General features: G+C 43.4%; 4 protein-coding genes across 4 annotated transcripts in view; 2 read left to right on the top strand and 2 right to left on the bottom strand.

Annotated features, from left to right (window-relative positions):
* Nucleotides 1-408: 408 nt before the first annotated feature.
* On the top strand, nucleotides 409-3849 carry LOC129264119 (trichohyalin-like). Its single transcript, XM_064101530.1, has 9 exons — nucleotides 409-421; nucleotides 658-740; nucleotides 1108-1860; nucleotides 1899-2114; nucleotides 2214-2579; nucleotides 2638-2784; nucleotides 2833-3291; nucleotides 3331-3513; nucleotides 3718-3849. Exons 1-9 carry the CDS (start codon nucleotides 409-411, stop codon nucleotides 3847-3849), a joined length of 2352 nt encoding a protein of 783 aa, XP_063957600.1.
* An 82-nt stretch (nucleotides 3850-3931) lies between these two features.
* Nucleotides 3932-4633, bottom strand: LOC135154670 (trophinin-like; the record flags this gene model as incomplete). The annotated part of the gene is made up of 1 exon (XM_064101529.1): nucleotides 3932-4633. A coding segment is annotated over exon 1 (702 nt), but the record flags the coding sequence as incomplete, so codon positions are not given.
* Nucleotides 4634-5377: 744 nt separating this feature from the next.
* Nucleotides 5378-9094, top strand: LOC135154669 (collagen alpha-1(I) chain-like). Its single transcript, XM_064101528.1, has 6 exons — nucleotides 5378-5874; nucleotides 6036-6856; nucleotides 6941-7096; nucleotides 7151-7435; nucleotides 7490-8331; nucleotides 8375-9094. The coding sequence occupies exons 1-6, from the start codon at nucleotides 5378-5380 to the stop codon at nucleotides 9092-9094; spliced, it is 3321 nt and encodes a 1106-aa protein (XP_063957598.1).
* Nucleotides 9095-15691: 6597 nt separating this feature from the next.
* Nucleotides 15692-21018, bottom strand: part of LOC129264309 (AT-rich interactive domain-containing protein 4B-like) — a 34430-nt gene continuing 29103 nt past the window's right edge. The window contains exon 19 of the mRNA XM_064101527.1: nucleotides 15692-20396. Within this exon, the coding sequence (XP_063957597.1) occupies nucleotides 20314-20396 (83 nt within the window). The 3' untranslated portion in view covers nucleotides 15692-20313. The remainder of the gene's footprint in view (nucleotides 20397-21018) is intronic.

Here is a 21018-nt window from a genome sequence, read left to right as displayed (position 1 = left end):
TTTTTTTTTTTTTTTTACTTGTCAAATTTCTTGGAACCCAAACGGCCTTCATTTTGTAATGAAACCCTTTTTTTTTCGCTCATCAAACTTTCTTCAGCACCCCAATAAAAAATTGTTCCCAGGGCCGTGCCGCCTGGCCCTTCTATGAAACACTCCCCGGCTAATATCGAACCCACGATCTTCCTATCATGAGGATGCTAATGATTTTTTTTTCATAGCGCGCAACTTAGTTGTCTTCTTTATTGTGACGTAATGAAATGTGAATTGGTGCGCATATCATTATAGTTACCAAGTTTATTTTGATTTCGAAATTAATATTGTCTTATATATCATTTATGATATCGATATTGTTGTTAATTCTTTGGTTGCACATTATTCTTCAGAATCTTCGACTATCGAATTTGCATAATGAGCGACAACGGTAATTGCTTTATTAATACAATTAATATTCAAGTTTTATTACATCATCTCTTGATTGTAACCATATTCACTATGATTACAAAAACCTCCTTAAATTAGGACACTTTCTTTCGTAATTTACATCGCGATTCACACATTTCCAATACAACAGGACCCAACTCTGCTAATCATTTTTTACACATTATGTTGGTTCCACAGGAGTTTGGTTTTATCAATTGCCCTAATTTTTTTTTGCAGGTGAACGGGTCATTATACCTTATCAAGAACAACTCTCGGACCCACTGGCCTTTGATTTCGGTGTATTCTTCAGTGACCTTCTGGTTAGATCAGTCAATGGCCTATTGGATATTACATTCTCGGGCCAGTAGAAGAGAAGAAAGTGGAAGAGGTCATGGATGAAGAGCAGGAAATGAGGAGCAGGAGGAGGAAGAGAAGATGGAAAATAGGGTCGAGGAGCATGCAGGAGAAAACGGAGAAGGAATAAATTGAGAAGGGGCGCGATCAGAGAGAACAGGGGCAGCAGAAGGAATGAGGAGGGGCAGGAAGATGTTGAGGAGCCTCAAGAAGAGGAGCAGAAGGATTATGAGGAAGGGCAGGGAGCAGAGGAGCACGATGACTGCATTGAGGAGCAGCAAAAGGAAGAGGAGAAATTAAGAATAAGAGCAGGCTGATATTGATGAGGAGCAGCAAGAAGAGATCCAGGAAGATGTTGAAGAGGCCGGGGGCAGATGGAAAAGAAGGAGGAAGATTTCGTTGAGGGGTAGCCGGAAAAGGAGCTGGACTATAGCATTGAGGTGCAGCAGAGGGAAGAGGAGAAGGAGCAGAAAGATAAGGAGGGGCAGCGAGAAGCTAGAGAAGCAGGGATACAATATTGAAGAGGGGCAGTGGGAAGAAGTGGGAAGCATTGAAGATCTGCAGAAGGAAGAGGTTGAGGAAGAGAAGCGGGAACAGGAGCAGGGAGATGCTGATGAACAAAAGAAAGAGAAGGTAGACTCGGAATATCAGCAGCAACTTAAGGTGGATGTTTCTGTGGAGAAGATGGATGTCCAGGTGAACGTTGAGGAGCAGAAGGAAGAGTTGGAAGAATTGGAGAAGGAAGAGGAGCAGATGGAGGACGATGATGAAGATGCAGGGCAGAATGTAGAAGAGGAGTACCACCAGCAGGAGGAGGTAGAAGGGGAGTACCACCAGCAGGAGGAGGTAGAAGGGGAGTACCACCAGCAGGAGGAGGTAGGTAGAAGGGGAGTATACCACCAGCAGGAGGAGGTAGAAGGGGAGTACCACCAGCAGGAGGTGGTAGAAGAGGAGAACCACCAGCAGGAGGAGGTAGCTAGAAGAGGAGTACCACTAGCAGGAGGAGGTAGAAAGGGACTACCACCAGCAGGAGGAGGTAGAAGGGGAGTACCACCAGCAGGAGGAGGTAGAAGAGGAGGACCACCAGCAGGATCGAGGAGGTAGAAGGGAAGTACCACCAACAGGAGGAGATAGAAGAGGAGTACCACCAGCAGGAGGAGGTAGAAGGGGAGTACCACCAAAAGGAGGTGGTAGAAGAGGAGTACCACCAGCAGGAGGAGGTAGACGGGGAGTACCACCAGCAAGAGGAGGTAGAAGGAGAGTACCACCAGCAGCAGGAGGTAGAAGGAGAGTACCACCAGCAGGAGGAGGTAGAAGGGGAGTACCACCAGCAGGAGGAGGTAGAAGAGGAGTACCACCAGCAGGAGGAGGTAGAAGAGGAGTACCACCAACAGGAGGAGGTAGAAGAGGAGTACCACCAACAGGAGGAGGTAGAAGAGGAGTACCACCAGCAGGAGGAGGTAGAAGGGGAGTACCACCAGCAGGAGGAGGTAGAAGAGGAGTACCACCAGCAGGAGGAGGTAGAAGAGGAGTACCACCAACAGGAGGAGGTAGAAGAGGAGGACCACCAGCAGGATCGAGGAGGTAGAAGGGAAGTACCACCAACAGGAGGAGATAGAAGAGGAGTACCACCAGCAGGAGGAGGTAGAAGGGGAGTACCACCAAAAGGAGGTGGTAGAAGAGGAGTACCACCAGCAGGAGGAGGTAGACGGGGAGTACCACCAGCAAGAGGAGGTAGAAGGAGAGTACCACCAGCAGCAGGAGGTAGAAGGAGAGTACCACCAGCAGGAGGAGGTAGAAGGGGAGTACCACCAGCAGGAGGAGGTAGAAGAGGAGTACCACCAGCAGGAGGAGGTAGAAGAGGAGTACCACCAACAGGAGGAGGTAGAAGAGGAGTACCACCAACAGGAGGAGGTAGAAGAGGAGTACCACCAGCAGGAGGAGGTAGAAGGGGAGTACCACCAGCAGGAGGAGGTAGAAGAGGAGTACCACCAGCAGGAGGAGGTAGAAGAGGAGTACCACCAACAGGAGGAGGTAGAAGAGGAGTACCACCAACAGGAGGAGGTAGAAGAGGAGGTAGAAGAGGAGTACCACCAGCAGGGGGAGGTAGAAGGGGAGTACCACCAGCAGCAGGAGGTAGAAGGAGAGTACCACCAGCAGGAGGAGGTAGAAGGGGAGTACCACCAGCAGCAGGAGGTAGAAGTGGAGTACCACCAGCAGGGGGAGGTAGAAGGGGAGTACCACCAGCAGCAGGAGGTAGAAGGAGAGTACCACCAGCAGGAGGAGGTAGAAGGGGAGTACCACCAGCAGGAGGAGGTAGAAGAGGAGTACCACCAACAGGCCGTAGAAGAGGAGGTAGAAGAGGAGTACCACCAGCAGGGGGAAGTAGAAGGGGAGTACCACCAGCAGCAGGAGGTAGAAGGAGAGTACCACCAGCAGGAGGAGGTAGAAGGGGAGTACCACCAACAGGAGGAGGTAGAAGAGGAGTACCACCAACAGGAGGAGGTAGAAGAGGAGGTAGAAGAGGAGTACCACCAGCAGGAGGAGGTAGAAGAGGAGTACCACCAGCAGGAGGAGGTAGAAGAGGAGGTAGAAGAGGAGTACCACCAGCAGGAGGAGGTAGAAGAGGAGTACCACCAGCAGGAGGAGGTAGAAGAGGAGTACCACCGACAGGAGGAGTTAGAAGAGGAGTACCACCAGCAGGAGGAGGTAGAAGAGGAGTACCACCAGCAGGAGGAGGTAGAAGAGGAGTACCACCAGCAGGAGGAGGTAGAAGAGGAGTACCACCAGCAGGAGGAGGTAGACGGGGAGTACCACCAGCAGGAGGAGGTAGAAGAGGAGTACCACCAGCAGGAGGAGGTAGAAGAGGAGTACCACCAGCAGGAGGAGGTAGAAGAGGAGTACCACCAGCAGGAGGAGGTAGAAGGGGAGTACCACCAGCAGGAGGAGGTAGAAGAGGAGTACCACCAGCAGGAGGAGGTAGAAGAGGAGTACCACCAACAGGAGGAGGTAGAAGATGAGTACCACCAACAGGAGGAGGTAGAAGGGGAGTATACCACCAGCAGGAGGAGGTAGAAGTGGAGTACCACCAGCAGGGGGAGGTAGAAGGGGAGTACCACCAGCAGCAGGAGGTAGAAGGAGAGTACCACCAGCAGGAGGAGGTAGAAGGGGAGTACCACCAGCAGCAGGAGGTAGAAGTGGAGTACCACCAGCAGGGGGAGGTAGAAGGGGAGTACCACCAGCAGGGGGAGGTAGAAGGGGAGTACCACCAGCAGCACGAGGTAGAAGGAGAGTACCACCAGCAGGAGGAGGTAGAAGGGGAGTACCACCAGCAGCAGGAGGTAGAAGTGGAGTACCACCAGCAGCAGGAGGTAGAAGTGGAGTACCACCAGCAGGGGGAGGTAGAAGGGGAGTACCACCAGCAGCAGGAGGTAGAAGGAGAGTACCACCAGCAGGAGGAGGTAGAAGGGGAGTACCACCAGCAGGAGGAGGTAGAAGTGGAGTACCACCAGCAGGGGGAGGTAGAAGGGGAGTACCACCAGCAGGAGGAGGTAGAAGAGGAGTACCACCAACAGGCCGTAGAAGAGGAGGTAGAAGAGGAGTACCACCAGCAGGGGGAGGTAGAAGGGGAGTACCACCAGCAGCAGGAGGTAGAAGGAGAGTACCACCAGCAGGAGGAGGTAGAAGGGGAGTACCACCAGCAGCAGGAGGTAGAAGTGGAGTACCACCAGCAGGGGGAGGTAGAAGGGGAGTACCACCAGCAGCAGGAGGTAGAAGGAGAGTACCACCAGCAGGAGGAGGTAGAAGGGGAGTACCACCAGCAGGAGGAGGTAGAAGAGGAGTACCACCAACAGGCCATAGAAGAGGAGGTAGAAGAGGAGTACCACCAGCAGGGGGAGGTAGAAGGGGAGTACCACCAGCAGCAGGAGGTAGAAGGAGAGTACCACCAGCAGGAGGAGGTAGAAGGGGAGTACCACCAACAGGAGGAGGTAGAAGAGGAGTACCACCAACAGGAGGAGGTAGAAGAGGAGGTAGAAGAGGAGTACCACCAGCAGGAGGAGGTAGAAGAGGAGGTAGAAGAGGAGTACCACCAGCAGGGGGAGGTAGAAGGGGAGTACCACCAGCAGCAGGAGGTAGAAGGAGAGTACCACCAGCAGGAGGAGGTAGAAGTGGAGTACCAACAGCAGGGGGAGGTAGAAAGGGGAGTAGCACCAGCAGCAGGAGGTAGAAGGAGAGTACCACCAGCAGGAGGAGGTAGAAGGGGAGTACCACCAGCAGGAGGAGGTAGAAGAGGAGTACCACCAGCAGGAGGAGGTAGAAGAGGAGTACCACCAACAGGAGGAGGTAGAAGAGGAGTACCACCAACAGGAGGAGGTAGAAGAGGAGTACCACCAACAGGGGGAGGTAGAAGAGGAGTACCACCAGCAGGGGGAGGTAGAAGGGGAGTACCACCAGCAGCAGCAGGTAGAAGGAGAGTACCACCAGCAGGAGGAGGTAGAAGGGGAGTACCACCAACAGGAGGAGGTAGAAGAGGAGTACCACCAACAGGAGGAGGTAGAAGGAGAGTACCACCAGCAGGAGGAGGTAGAAGTGGAGTACCACCATGCAGCAGGGGGAGGTAGAAGGGGAGTACCACCAGCAGCAGGAGGTAGAAGGAGAGTACCACCAGCAGGAGGAGGTAGAAGGGGAGTACCACCAGCAGGAGGAGGTAGAAGAGGAGTACCACCAGCAGGAGGAGGTAGAAGAGGAGTACCACCAGCAGGGGGAGGTAGAAGGGGAGTACCACCAGCAGGAGGAGGTAGAAGAGGAGTACCACCAACAGGAGGAGGTAGAAGAGGAGTACCACCAACAGGAGGAGGTAGAAGAGGAGTACCACCAACAGGGGGAGGTAGAAGATGAGTACCACCAGCAGGGGGAGGTAGAAGGGGAGTACCACCAGCAGCAGCAGGTAGAAGGAGAGTACCACCAGCAGGAGGAGGTAGAAGGGGAGTACCACCAACAGGAGGAGGTAGAAGAGGAGTACCACCAACAGGAGGAGGTAGAAGAGGAGGTAGAAGAGGAGTACCACCAGCAGGAGGAGGTAGAAGAGGAGTACCACCAGTAGGAGGAGGTAGAAGTGGAGTACCACCAGCAGGAGGAGGTAGAAGAGGAGTACCACCAGCAGGAGGTAGAAGAGGAGTACCACCAACAGGAGGAGGTAGAAGAGGAGTACCACCAACAGGGGGAGGTAGAAGATGAGTACCACCAGCAGGGGGAGGTAGAAGGGGAGTACCACCAGCAGCAGCAGGTAGAAGGAGAGTACCACCAGCAGGGGGAGGTAGAAGGGGAGTACCACCAACAGGAGGAGGTAGAAGAGGAGTACCACCAACAGAAGGAGGTAGAAGAGGAGGTAGAAGAGGAGTACCACCAGCAGGAGGAGGTAGAAGAGGAGTACCACCAGTAGGAGGAGGTAGAAGTGGAGTACCACCAGCAGCAGGAGGTAGAAGTGGAGTACCACCAGCAGGGGGAGGTAGAAGGGGAGTACCACCAGCAGCAGGAGGTAGAAGGAGAGTACCACCAGCAGGAGGAGGTAGGAGGGGAGTACCACCAGCAGGAGGAGGTAGAAGAGGAGTACCACCAACAGGCCGTAGAAGAGGAGGTAGAAGAGGAGTACCATCAGCAGGGGGAGGTAGAAGGGGAGTACCACCAGCAGCAGGAGGTAGAAGGAGAGTACCACCAGCAGGAGGAGGTAGAAGGGGAGTACCACCAACAGGAGGAGGTAGAAGAGGAGTACCACCAACAGGAGGAGGTAGAAGAGGAGGTAGAAGAGGAGTACCACCAGCAGGAGGAGGTAGAAGAGGAGTACCACCAGCAGGAGGAGGTAGAAGAGGAGGTAGAAGAGGAGTACCACCAGCAGGGGGAGGTAGAAGGGGAGTACCACCAGCAGCAGGAGGTAGAAGGAGAGTACCACCAGCAGGAGGAGGTAGAAGTGGAGTACCACCAGCAGGGGGAGGTAGAAGGGGAGTACCACCAGCAGCAGGAGGTAGAAGGAGAGTACCACCAGCAGGAGGAGGTAGAAGGGGAGTACCACCAGCAGGAGGAGGTAGAAGAGGAGTACCACCAGCAGGAGGAGGTAGAAGAGGAGTACCACCAACAGGAGGAGGTAGAAGAGGAGTACCACCAACAGGAGGAGGTAGAAGAGGAGTACCACCAACAGGAGGAGGTAGAAGAGGAGTACCACCAGCAGGGGGAGGTAGAAGGGGAGTACCACCAGCAGGAGGAGGTAGAAGAGGAGTACCACCAACAGGAGGAGGTAGAAGAGGAGTACCACCAACAGGAGGAGGTAGAAGAGGAGTACCACCAACAGGGGGAGGTAGAAGATGAGTACCACCAGCAGGGGGAGGTAGAAGGGGAGTACCACCAGCAGCAGCAGGTAGAAGGAGAGTACCACCAGCAGGAGGAGGTAGAAGGGGAGTACCACCAACAGGAGGAGGTAGAAGAGGAGTACCACCAACAGGAGGAGGTAGAAGAGGAGGTAGAAGAGGAGTACCACCAGCAGGAGGAGGTAGAAGAGGAGTACCACCAGTAGGAGGAGGTAGAAGTGGAGTACCACCAGCAGGAGGAGGTAGAAGAGGAGTACCACCAGCAGGAGGTAGAAGAGGAGTACCACCAACAGGAGGAGGTAGAAGAGGAGTACCACCAACAGGGGGAGGTAGAAGATGAGTACCACCAGCAGGGGGAGGTAGAAGGGGAGTACCACCAGCAGCAGCAGGTAGAAGGAGAGTACCACCAGCAGGGGGAGGTAGAAGGGGAGTACCACCAACAGGAGGAGGTAGAAGAGGAGTACCACCAACAGAAGGAGGTAGAAGAGGAGGTAGAAGAGGAGTACCACCAGCAGGAGGAGGTAGAAGAGGAGTACCACCAGTAGGAGGAGGTAGAAGTGGAGTACCACCAGCAGCAGGAGGTAGAAGTGGAGTACCACCAGCAGGGGGAGGTAGAAGGGGAGTACCACCAGCAGCAGGAGGTAGAAGGAGAGTACCACCAGCAGGAGGAGGTAGGAGGGGAGTACCACCAGCAGGAGGAGGTAGAAGAGGAGTACCACCAACAGGCCGTAGAAGAGGAGGTAGAAGAGGAGTACCATCAGCAGGGGGAGGTAGAAGGGGAGTACCACCAGCAGCAGGAGGTAGAAGGAGAGTACCACCAGCAGGAGGAGGTAGAAGGGGAGTACCACCAACAGGAGGAGGTAGAAGAGGAGTACCACCAACAGGAGGAGGTAGAAGAGGAGGTAGAAGAGGAGTACCACCAGCAGGAGGAGGTAGAAGAGGAGTACCACCAGCAGGAGGAGGTAGAAGAGGAGGTAGAAGAGGAGTACCACCAGCAGGGGGAGGTAGAAGGGGAGTACCACCAGCAGCAGGAGGTAGAAGGAGAGTACCACCAGCAGGAGGAGGTAGAAGTGGAGTACCACCAGCAGGGGGAGGTAGAAGGGGAGTACCACCAGCAGCAGGAGGTAGAAGGAGAGTACCACCAGCAGGAGGAGGTAGAAGGGGAGTACCACCAGCAGGAGGAGGTAGAAGAGGAGTACCACCAGCAGGAGGAGGTAGAAGAGGAGTACCACCAACAGGAGGAGGTAGAAGAGGAGTACCACCAACAGGAGGAGGTAGAAGAGGAGTACCACCAACAGGGGGAGGTAGAAGAGGAGTACCACCAGCAGGGGGAGGTAGAAGGGGAGTACCACCAGCAGCAGCAGGTAGAAGGAGAGTACCACCAGCAGGAGGAGGTAGAAGGGGAGTACCACCAACAGGAGGAGGTAGAAGAGGAGTACCACCAACAGGAGGAGGTAGAAGGAGAGTACCACCAGCAGGAGGAGGTAGAAGTGGAGTACCACCAGCAGGGGGAGGTAGAAGGGGAGTACCACCAGCAGCAGGAGGTAGAAGGAGAGTACCACCAGCAGGAGGAGGTAGAAGGGGAGTACCACCAGCAGGAGGAGGTAGAAGAGGAGTACCACCAGCAGGAGGAGGTAGAAGAGGAGTACCACCAGCAGGGGGAGGTAGAAGGGGAGTACCACCAGCAGGAGGAGGTAGAAGAGGAGTACCACCAACAGGAGGAGGTAGAAGAGGAGTACCACCAACAGGAGGAGGTAGAAGAGGAGTACCACCAACAGGGGCAGGTAGAAGATGAGTACCACCAGCAGGGGGAGGTAGAAGGGGAGTACCACCAGCAGCAGCAGGTAGAAGGAGAGTACCACCAGCAGGAGGAGGTAGAAGGGGAGTACCACCAACAGGAGGAGGTAGAAGAGGAGTACCACCAGCAGGAGGAGGTAGAAGAGGAGTACCACCAGTAGGAGGAGGTAGAAGTGGAGTACCACCAGCAGGAGGAGGTAGAAGAGGAGTACCACCAGCAGGAGGAGGTAGAAGAGGCCACCAACAGGAGGAGGTAGAAGAGGAGGTAGAAGAGGAGTACCACCAGCAGGAGGAGGTAGAAGAGGAGTACCACCAGCAGGAGGAGGTAGAAGAGGAGTACCACCAGCAGGAGGAGGTAGAAGGGGAGTACCACCAGCAGGAGGAGGTAGAAGGGGAGTACCACCAGCAGGAGGAGGTAGAAGGGGAGTACCACCAGCAGGAGGAGGTAGAAGAGGAGTACCACCAGCAGGAGGAGGTAGAAGAGGAGTACCACCAGCAGGAGGAGGTAGAAGGGGAGTACCACCAGCAGGAGGAGGTAGAAGAGGAGTACCACCAGCAGGAGGAGGTAGAAGGGGAGTACCACCAGCAGGAGGAGGTAGAAGGGGAGTACCACCAGCAGGAGGAGGTAGAAGGGGAGCAGCAAGTGGAGCAGGAGAAAGGGGTTCGTCGGGAGAAGCTGGATTTAGAGCAAGAGGAGGTGATGGAGAATGAAGTAAAAAGGGAGATGTGGAATCCAAAGGGGATGGATAAGAAGCAGAATGGACTAGAAAAGAAGTAATGGGTCAATAAATAAATAAGTAAACAGATCTGGATTCATCAGTCAAAAGTGATGAACATAGGAGGGGTCGGATATGGTGGAGAAAACTATTTTGTTGTTTGGGCTAGAACAATATGTTGATAATAGTGCCTGAATAATGTAAATAAATGAAAATACATGTATTGTAAATATGAATCATCAGACTTTTCTTATTCTTTGATTGGTTTTGAATGATAAGGTGAGTGAGAAAGCAAATAGGTACATCGGCGTATATTATGGAGGGGGGCACGGACCCCAAAAGTTTTTATAACTGAGAAAAAAACAAGGAGGAATGTAAAGGAATCAATATGAAAGGAAAGGGTGTGAAATGTGATTTTTTTTTTCTGCAGTCAAAATCTATCCCAAATAATAGATTTTTATATAAAGGGTATTTCTCAAAATAAATTTTGCCCCATAGGCTACCCTCTCGTTTTTTTTTTTGGCTTATTACGCTACTGACTTTAATTGAGTTATAGACCACAAATACTTGCAAAAAAATTATTATGGGTCAAGAAATCATTTACCTAGCCTACTAATTTAGGCTTATTTTTGAGGTTCATAAATTATGTTCATGATATTTGATTTTTACCGCAAAACGCTCTGTCACATTTTTGTATCGTAATGTGCAAGTATTTTATTTAAAGGGGCTCAAGTCAGTAAAAGTTATGCTCTTAGTGAGTGCTTGGATAATTTGCAATTACGTAATGTTATCCAGTATGCCCAAAGATAAGATTTCCATAGTCTTCTTCTTCGGAGGACGAAGAAGATATCAAATACTTATTACAATGATAATAAAGAAAGAAAACGGCTAAAATCTTTGACTCTCAAACCTTCATATTCCCTCTTTTTATGGGGAAGGAAAAGTAGCCTACACAGCTGAATCAAATAATAAAAGTAAGAATATCATCTCATCACACTTAAATGATGACGCAGTGACATTTCCCCTACGGTGGCCGCACGGCGAGTCGAAAACAGCTGTTTTAACATTTTTTTGTACCAGCTTTATGTACGTGGTTTAAATAAAAACGAATAAAACGGCCGTTTTCGATTCGCCGTACGGCCGCCGAAGAGGTCATGTGACTGTAGCATTACAAAAGGCTTTAAGACAGTAAATATAAAAAATAGAAAATAACATATTTGGTAAAATTCAAAGGTAACAAAAAATGGCGCATAAAGTATAGAGTACGAATATATTTTTTAATATTGATAATGGGGATAGTAAAGCAGTAATTATAATACTTAAAAAACACAATGACTTAATTTCAAAGAAACTCATATGTCATAGACCTAAATTATGTAAAGAGGCGAGTTTTTATTCGGACTCTGTGGTACATGATTTGTTAGAGTGTGCAATATCCTCCTTCCTTTTATGCTAAAATTACGGCCTTATGATTCTGAAGAAAAATGCAGTAACAACAAAGAAATTAAGTTCATTTACGAAAATCAACGATTCATGTAAATGGAGCCATATTCGGCTGAGTGAGAATATGAATTACCTTTTTAAAATACGTTATTGCAGTAACTGGTTAATTGCTGTTTAAGAGAAATTCAAAGGATTTCATCGTTTTAACAGTTATCTTCGCCCTCTTTCTTCTCATCCGGGCTTCTCATTTTCTGTTCCCATTATCATCATTATATCGGACTTTTGGGGGACAAAGGTCATAAATATATTATGTGGCATATTGGGCCGCCTTGCGTCAGAAAACTGAATATCTTCTCGTTCTCCTCGTATCGATTAAACTATATTCTACTATCATCGCCATCGTCACTGGATAGCTGTGTGACCAACGAATTGTATTATTTTCTGAAAAGTTGACCCTTCTGGTTGCACGGGCCTAACTACAACTGACAGGCCAAAGATATTTATTCGAGCCAACCCATTCTCAATTTTCAAATTTGATATTGCTGATGGCAAAAATGAATGAATATATTCTAGGGAGGGTACCTACTGAACTTCCTTTTTCCAAAGTAATTGGAAGGATATATCACTACCTTGGAACTCTTGTTTTACTGGCGGAAGAATTAGGGCCATTTTACTCTCTGAAGTGATGAATTTGATCCTGTCAGGTGTAGTCTTCATAAATGGCTTTAAATGCTGATTTATTTTTAAAATGAGCCGGTCGAGGTACCCTTTTTCTGGTCAGATATGGAATGTCAGACATATATCCTGTCCACTGGTAGTAAACATTCAACCCTCGAAATTCCTCCTTATTTTTTATGAATTTGTTTTAAGTACCACTTTAACACACGAGTCTATGGGAAATGAATTAGGCCTGTGAAACCTATGTCAACAAATTTCATGAACTAAACTTAAAAAGCACCACCTCTTGTTGAAAAGATTACTCTACTAGTATTGTGAGTATTCAAGTATTATTAAGTATTTAACTTTCCTGAAATTCATATTTTAATATAACTGCTTGATTATAGCTTAGATGTACAACGAATTCATTTGTATATTTTTGTTCATTCCTATTGTTGAAAAAAAGATAATTATTTGACTTATAACTCATCAATGTTCACATATATTAATGTATTTCTTTTCTTCAAGAAAAATGTATGTACTTGATCCCATTTACTAGTACTTCTCTTTTACCGATATTCTGGACAAACTTCACGAACAAAAACATTACATTATTGTACTTCAGATGACTATATTTTAGGCATATTCTTAAGGGCAATTAAATTTAGGGCATAAAATAGTCATCCTTTTTTAACGTCCGACCCCCATTTTTCTCAAGTTTTATTTTCTTTCATAGACTGACCACGTCATGGTCATTTGAGAGCATTCATTCATTGTTCAAAAGAACAATCTTTGAAAAAGAACAAGAAAGAACAAATTTCATTAAAGTCCCACCAATAGGGGGTCGGACATACATATTTTATGGAATTGCCCTTTAGTTTTCATGTGTATGTTATTGGAGTGGATATACGCCTAATCACTATGTGATAGAGATTCAAGGGTTTTCAACACTTTCCTTTTCTCACTATCACCATTGTAAGTAATATTTATCTTCCTCCATCTATTCTCTTTTCTCCTTAATATAAAAATTCGCGTCAGCATCGTCGTTGATACAAGTGTAAAGGGATATGTAACTCTTGTGGTCAAACACCGTGGACATAAGTGGCATAGCGCCATCTCTTGTTATAAACATTATATTGGTGGACTCACCTTTAATTTATTTCAGTTAACTGAATATCCGATCAAACTAGTGAACTTCGGATGCATTCAGTTGTATATATATATATATATATATTAAGAAAAAATGATTGAGTTATATGTTTCTCATATACACATCACTTATCTTTCTTTACTTCATTGTTTAAACCTTTATGATACCCTACGGAAGTTACATCAACAGGAACAGACGAAACTAGTTAGTTTTTTAAGAGCATTAATTGATACTTATTTCTCCTCAATATCGATCCTTTTCATATTCTTTACTTTTAAAGACATCCTCACTGTATTTCCTTTAATTCATGAATTGGATTTTATTACGCTGTTTCTTTGTAAAGAATATCAATGTAATTGAATGAATAAAATACTGGATATGTGCATGTTATATTTCATTTCTTTAATGATGAGTAAGATGATTCTATTTTACTTTATACTGGTTCGTGTGTCCACATGTTTTAGAAATGGGTATTCTATTGAACATACATTTGGTGGGGATTATATTATCTATATTCATCATTTCAGTTTCATGTTGTGACCTAAGTGAAACTTAAAAATGTTCTTCTTCTTTTACATTCAATTTAGATGAAACTTTAAATGTTATGCTTTCAACCTTCTCACAGCAGGTTCCTGTATCACAAACCTTAGCATTTGATCATGTGGCTGATATCTATGATTGATTACATTGACTATTGTGTATAATCAATCTTAAAAGCAGGCTTATGATCAATTGCTAAGCTCTATGTCACAGGACCCTGTACTGTCCACTTAATCACAAAATACAAAGACAATAAATAAATAATTAACCACTCATATCACTGGAATATTTTCTTCAAAATCTAGAAGGCAAGATTTTATTGGATTGTGAGCATAAAACTGAATCACATCCACGTTGATAGAGAAAGCAGAAAAGGAAAAGAGCGACTAAACTAGTATGCGAGAAAAAAAAGGTTGATGATGAGATAGTCATTCTACTAAAACCCACACATTGTAATCTACATATCTACACATGAATGCTTCTCAAAGAATGGAGAGGGACCATCATTTGCTTTTAAAAAATGATATAAGAAAAATTGAATTTTTAGGGTAAGATTGTCCTAAATATACCCCCTGAATATTTTTACTCAAGCCATTTGGTAGACTCTGTATACAGTCATGACGAGTTGATCTGTAATGAATTTTAAAACCTACCAATCTTGAGAACCATTGATGAATTTGATAATCATTTATTTGTTTAGTATTGGTGAATTGACCCACAAAGAGCACATCTTTTATGAAACCAAATAGTCATTTTAATATTCTCAATGGTACTTCTCAGGCTTTCTGTTAACCCATTGCCTACAGGAACCAAATGTGCCCTGTATCGATTCTATGTGATTTACAGAACCTTGGAGGCAACGGGTTACCATTTGGGTTCGCTACTATCGAGGTAATGACGAACTTGTGCAATTCATGGTTGGCTCAACCAACATCCATGTTAGTAGGGATAATGAACTACTCTGCAGGAGTTATAGCAACAGGAATGTAGAACCAAGTCTAATGGGGATGTTGCAAGAAACTTGGGATTGATCACAAGTCAATTTCAGGTCCTAAAATCAATTGAAAGACATACATTTCATTGCAATTGATTGAAGGTCTGCTCCTTACATCAACAAATTTTAACTGATTTGCTTTAGTTGAAAGTAATCTATCACTTTTGCAATTGATTGCAAAAGATTTCTTGCAACACCCCCTAGGTGATATGGACTTATGAAGTGGATGGAAAGGGTAAATCATAGTTCATCATTGAGTTTTTGGCCCATATTCTAAAGTCCAGTTTAACATAGACCATGGTCTAACTCTGTGCAAAATTATGGGGAGCCAAAAACGTAAAAATTTGGTTTAAATTTATGTTAACATTAGTCTTTCCCAATTGTTAAATGGTGAAGACAACTATCTTACTTATACTTCCCAAACAGTTAAGAATGATTGTGAGTGTCATTGAGATGATAACTTGAACCTTTACTGTTCTAGACTTATGTCACAATTGGCTATCCATAGTTAAACCACAAGTTTAGACCAGAGTTTTGAAGTAACCCTGACTTCAGAATACGGGCCATTGGGTCTTCCGAGTACTAACAAACTGGACTCTGTAAACCAATCCCCTCGTTCATTTCTTTCGATCCCAACTGCATGGGGATATATGTGTAATGTGTCATACACAATAGTTGACTGGGCAATTCCATAAGATGATAAACACTTTTGTACATCTTACACAAACTTTTCAACAGCTCAAGCCCTGATTAACAAAGATCATGAGTTTTCATATGAAATGAAAAACAGAGATAAAATATTTCAAGAAGTTCCCAAGTGATTGCTGAACTTATTTGCCGACATAAACCCTGTTAACAACCTGCCTCTCCAAAACCACACAGCTCGCCAAGATAGTACCTTGAATGCAATTCTAAACAAATTTTGGGAAACATGCAACAAATCACCCAATGTATTGTACCAACTTCATTGTGCCATAATGGAATGACTTAAAATACATATATAATCTTATATAATTTCATTCAAAAATTGATTTTTTTTCCCTATTTATTCAACTTTCTGAATTTCGTTTTATTTGGTAAAAAATATAGTCTTTCAAATGAAATCATAATCTCCACTATTTTTTTTTCTTTTTGAATTTGGCTGATTGTTTCAATATTCAATAAAAGTGAATACTAGCCGAAGGAATAAATTTCTTCTCTTTACATAATATGGAATATATTATGTTCACATACATAATAAACAATACATTCACTTACATTTACAATTTATGCATAATATTCTATTTGTACAGCTATACAATGCATTCAAAAATTCAATCTATACATAAATCAACTTAACACGTAAGAATATTCATTATTGCCAGCGACCTGCCAACACCTAAAAGTATTTCAAGAATTTATTGAAAATTTACATGCAGAAAAAAAAACACAATTATATTTATAAACAGGGAAATTTACACGTATAAGTTAATTTCAATTTCGCAGGTTGCATTGTGTAAAAAATACCAATCTTGTCATTACTGTCATATTTAATAAAAACCAGACAAATAATGCCACAATATATGATTTCGGGGAATATGTTTCTCTACAGTCAATGTAACATAACATACAGAAAAAAAATAACAAAAGCTCTCTATATTCCTTTGATGCGTGACAATACACTCTTGCACTTAATTCATATCTGAATGAGAAAATATTCAAAAAATTGATAAATCAAACTCATGGATATCTTGTACATTTTAAAACATAGTTACAGCAGCAATGCCAATGAACAAATCATGCCTTTTTCACATGAAACTTTGTACATGTACAACATACTTGATAAAATTCATCAATATTTCCTTCAGTTGACGCAAAATAAATACTATTTGGCAGGCCTGAAGCTCTCTTCTCAAGATAGGACGTACTTCACAAATTCATCAAAATTTTTAGAGAGAAAAAAAAAAGCTTTTCTATCACCCTTTAAGTCATATTTGGCAAAGTCAGGCAAAAAGCACACACATACATAGTAACACGCACACAAACATACAACAAAGTTTGTGTGGAGGTCTCTTGTTATGAATGCTTTTAAAAATATTAAATTTTGTGATGTATGCTGGATATCTATAAAAAAAAAAACGTGAATAATCTGCTAATCTGATCACTAAGAACTGTTTAAAAAAATGTTTTAATATCATTTATTCCATTTACTTCCCAGAATCCAGTGCATGTTTTCATGACAAATACCTAAAAGAGATTGAAAAAATTTTTATCAAAGGAATGCACGGGGTATCAATGAAAGGATTTGACTATAAGAGGAAAGTACAAAGTAAAGAAAATAATTAAAAACAAAAGAAAGAAACGGTGTCAACAGGGGAAAAGAATGCACAAATAGGGAAGGAGAATTTAATATCTTATGTATGGGTATATTCACTAAATGAGGGAAGGAGAATTTAATTTCATATGTATGGGTTCATTCAGTCGAAAAATAAAAAGGCAAAATCAACAAAAATCACTTGCTTATATTTCAATGCTTTCAAATTGGTATTTCATTGCTAGTTCGAGTCACAATTGATCTAATCATTCCACATATCTAATTACAGTAATAAAGTTACTCATTATCGCCTCCACTTTGCCCACATCCCTAATTAATGCACCTTTTCATTAATATCAAAACTTTGATTGCGTTAAATTGCAGGTTGCCATGTAAGTTACATTCAACAAAAATTGGTGGTTCACCAAGTCCATATCTTTGCAAACGAAACTAATTTAACACAAAACTGTAATATAAAATTAATCAGAGCATATTGTAAAATCCATTATTTTTCTGTATCATCTACATTCACTAAACAATGCTTACATTTATTTAATTGCATACTGTATTCCCACTATAAATTCACTTCAAAACTTCACATACTACTCTGACTTGCAGCACATAGTAATTACAACAGCATAACAAACCTCATCAGGGCCCGGTTTCACAAAGAGCTGCGATTCATCCTATCAATCTCATATCCAGAAATCCCATCGTTGGGTGTCAAAATTCTTCATATGTACAGTATGAATTCCTTTTGGAAACACAGTTTTGTATTGAAGACAATGATGCACGTATGGGCAAACATCTTATTTAAGCAGATGTATGTATTCTAGATGTCAGCCTTGCCCGCTCTTCGTAGTTGTGATTGATTGGACCAATCACAACTCTTTGGTCCAAATTCACAAAGGTGGTTTTTAAGCCCATTGGTTGAACCCATGGTTTATGCAGATTTCCTGTATAAATTACGCTCATTAACCGCGCATATCAAGAATATCTAATGCTGATGCGCGCTTTTGTCACAGTGCCCCAAATTGAGGCATGTTGCCAGGGTTAAGTACTATATTTTATTCATGAGTCCACTTAGTTCTTGATGAGTCCATCAATTTGATGCACTGTGACTAATGCGCGCATAAGCATTGGACATTTTTTAATATGCGCAGTAAATAAGCGTAATTTATACAGGAAATCTGCATAAATCATGGGTTCAACCGATGGTTTTAAAAACCACCTTTGTGAATTCAGGCCTTCATGATTGATTGGACCAATCTCAACTCTTAGTGAAAACTGGGGACAACGTCTTACACATCAGTAGGACAGTTCACCTAACTCTAGTATTTCATTTCAAAACAGCATAAATTTTCCGATATTAATTATTACATTTAAAACTGGAAGAATGGACCATCTCCTGTGAAATCCACGTCATTTTTGGCACAATTAAGGAGGCACTTTGCTTTCATTCTAGTGCACATGCTTTCGTGTGTAGTGTAGCGAAAACTCCTTGACATGGTGCAAAGAAAACACACAATAAGTGTATTCAGACCGCCTCGACTCGTATACCTGTTAAATTACAAGCATTTGTTCAGCCCTCAACGAACCCGATAATTATTTTCTGCATTCACACCAACCCAAAGCAGACCGTTTCGTGTTGAGGGAAAGTTTTAAGTATGCGCAGTATGGTCAGATTAGCAGCCCACAGCACCTTCCCCCAACTTCTCGCAATTTGCTTTCACACTGCCAAAACACCTACGACCCTGGAAAATCCCTATGAAAATTATTGTAATTTCAGCAAAGTACCTACTATTTAGCAGGTATTTTTCTTTCAGGGATATTACACTTAAATTTGCCTTCACATTGGCAAAAATACCTGGTATATTCTGTTCGAGGTAGATCAGGGTAAATGTCCCAATCTGAGAAAACCTGGTATTCTCGAACTTCAAGGCGGTCTGAACACGCCTACTGAATTTATAACAAGACAAAGACAAGATGCTAATCAAAGCCACTAGGTGGATCACTCAGCAGTCTGGCTACAGTCACACCGACCAAATTGTATCCATTGATAATTACACAATTAATATCCTGTGGTGGTCAGGAGTTGGGTTTCGCCAGTGTGACGGTGGCACAATCATGGAAGCACACCATGCAATCAGTTCACTTTGTCTCTCAACAAACATTAAATCCTCATTCAAATCAAATTAAATAAGGGATAGGCTTATGCATGGGTCATTGTCACTAAACTAGCATTTGTAGCATTGATGCACAAGGATATGCAGTACCCTTTACAATTCTATACCTCATCATTACACAATGAAAGCGCAGAACAAAAGATATGGTTCGGTATACCTAACTTCAGATTGGTAGTTTAAAGTGAATTATGATAAACAGATGTCACCTATCTGATGGCTTTTATGAGAAAATGTAGATATAAACCATTGACTGTAAAATGCAAATTTGTTGGTCCTCTCAACTTATTTGAAATAAATCTACTCATGTTAGATTATATGATTTTCATGTAATATGTAGCTCAGTCTATGGAATTAAAGAAATAAGAATTATTCATTATTTACCCCAATACAGAAAGTGCATGAGAGTTTAATTGACAAGCTGAATGTTCCAATGTTGTGAAAAACAAGTAGCCGAAAGAGGGACTTGCATAAACATGTATGAAATGAATGCTGTAAAAAACAGCAGCATTGTCTTGCTCATATCTGATGAATCAAGATTAATCAACATTAATCTTAGACATCCCACTTCTTTTCCATAGTACTTCAAACTGGAGTTCAATTCCTATTTTTCTGACGTAAAATGATGATGCAGTGCTGGAATGTTTGATTTTGTAAAATCTATTTTCACAAGAGCACAGTAGACTGCACTAATCACCCATGGACCCATGAGAGACAACACTAACACCAGCCTCATTACGTGTCATGTCTCATGTTTATGTTGCTTAACACCAACACCAAAATTGAAATCAGTGATGGACTCGGTGAGTTCCATCTTGACTGAATTTCAATTGTCTCATGAAGTGGCTATTTAAATATTCAGCCCATTATTATCTTATTCAAAATTGTCTTATTTTTAAAAATAGAGAGGGGTAATGATTGCAAACCCAGCATGTGCATTAGCAAGAGCTAGCATGTTCATATGAAAATAAAATGTGGATTTGAGATCCAGTCTACAAAAATATTATTGTGCATTATTTAATATTTTTGTTTTCAAATATTCATAGCGAAGTTTTACAATTAAGTAAGTTTGTCAGTGATTTTCAAAGACAAATTTACTCTGAGCCAATGAAGCAGATGGAAGAATTTCAGTAGCTTGTAAGTAAAAAGTCGGTAAAAAGCACGGACTGTTTGTTTTCATGGACTGCTCCCCATATTGAAGTGTTGATGGGAATATCACGACATGAATACCATCTCTGTATAATCGCATCTATTATAATGCAATCGATGAATGCAGATTCACTCTCTCGTTGGACACAATGAATTTTAATACTGAGGTTTCCTCACTGACCCTGCATACTGTACTGTCACCTGTGACGGCTCGGCTTGGAAGGGGGTTTGGTAGAAAAGGGGCGGGGCTTGTTGCTATGATCCACCACCAGACTCCATCCTATCTTGACCCTGGGACAGGCAGTGACCTAGTGCAACACCAGCCATGACTTGAGCAGCTGTAAAGTCAGACAGAAAGATGTAGGAAAACATTGAGCATGGTTGGTTTGGTTCAGACTGATTTAATGTCCTTAGTATAAAACGTACCATTCCAGTACTTGTACTAGCATGGCAAATAACCTAGATATTTGGAGAGTAAAGAAAAGCACAGAAAATTATCTCAAGAATTTTTTAGTAGTTCAAATATATATATATGGACAGAATGTATAAATAAGTAAATTAATAGATAAATAGATAGATAGATAGATAGATAGATAGATAAATAGATAGATAGATAGATAGATAGATAGATAGATAGATAGATAGATAGATAGATAGATAGCTAGATAGATAAATAAATATAAAAAAAACCTCAGGAAGCAGGTCATCATTTATTTTGAAGGTACTGAATACATACAGATTTCAGCACACAACAATTTTTCAGTGACCTTTTAACAACTCAATATTAAATGAGCGACATTCTATCAAAAATGGCATCACGTTTTACTGGAAAAATTATTCTTAGCAGAGAAGCTTTTTTTTTCTATCCTTCAAACCTGCCCTTTTACTTTTGTTTTTTTTTTGAAAACTCAATCTGTCTGGTCTGTTGGGGGGGGGGGGACTGGTTGGCATCAATTAAAT

This window comes from Lytechinus pictus, chromosome 7 (genome assembly GCF_037042905.1).
Source record: "Lytechinus pictus isolate F3 Inbred chromosome 7, Lp3.0, whole genome shotgun sequence".
In the NCBI taxonomy this organism is placed as follows: Eukaryota; Metazoa; Echinodermata; class Echinoidea; order Temnopleuroida; family Toxopneustidae; genus Lytechinus; species Lytechinus pictus.
This window is presented reverse-complemented; position numbering and strand designations above follow the sequence as displayed.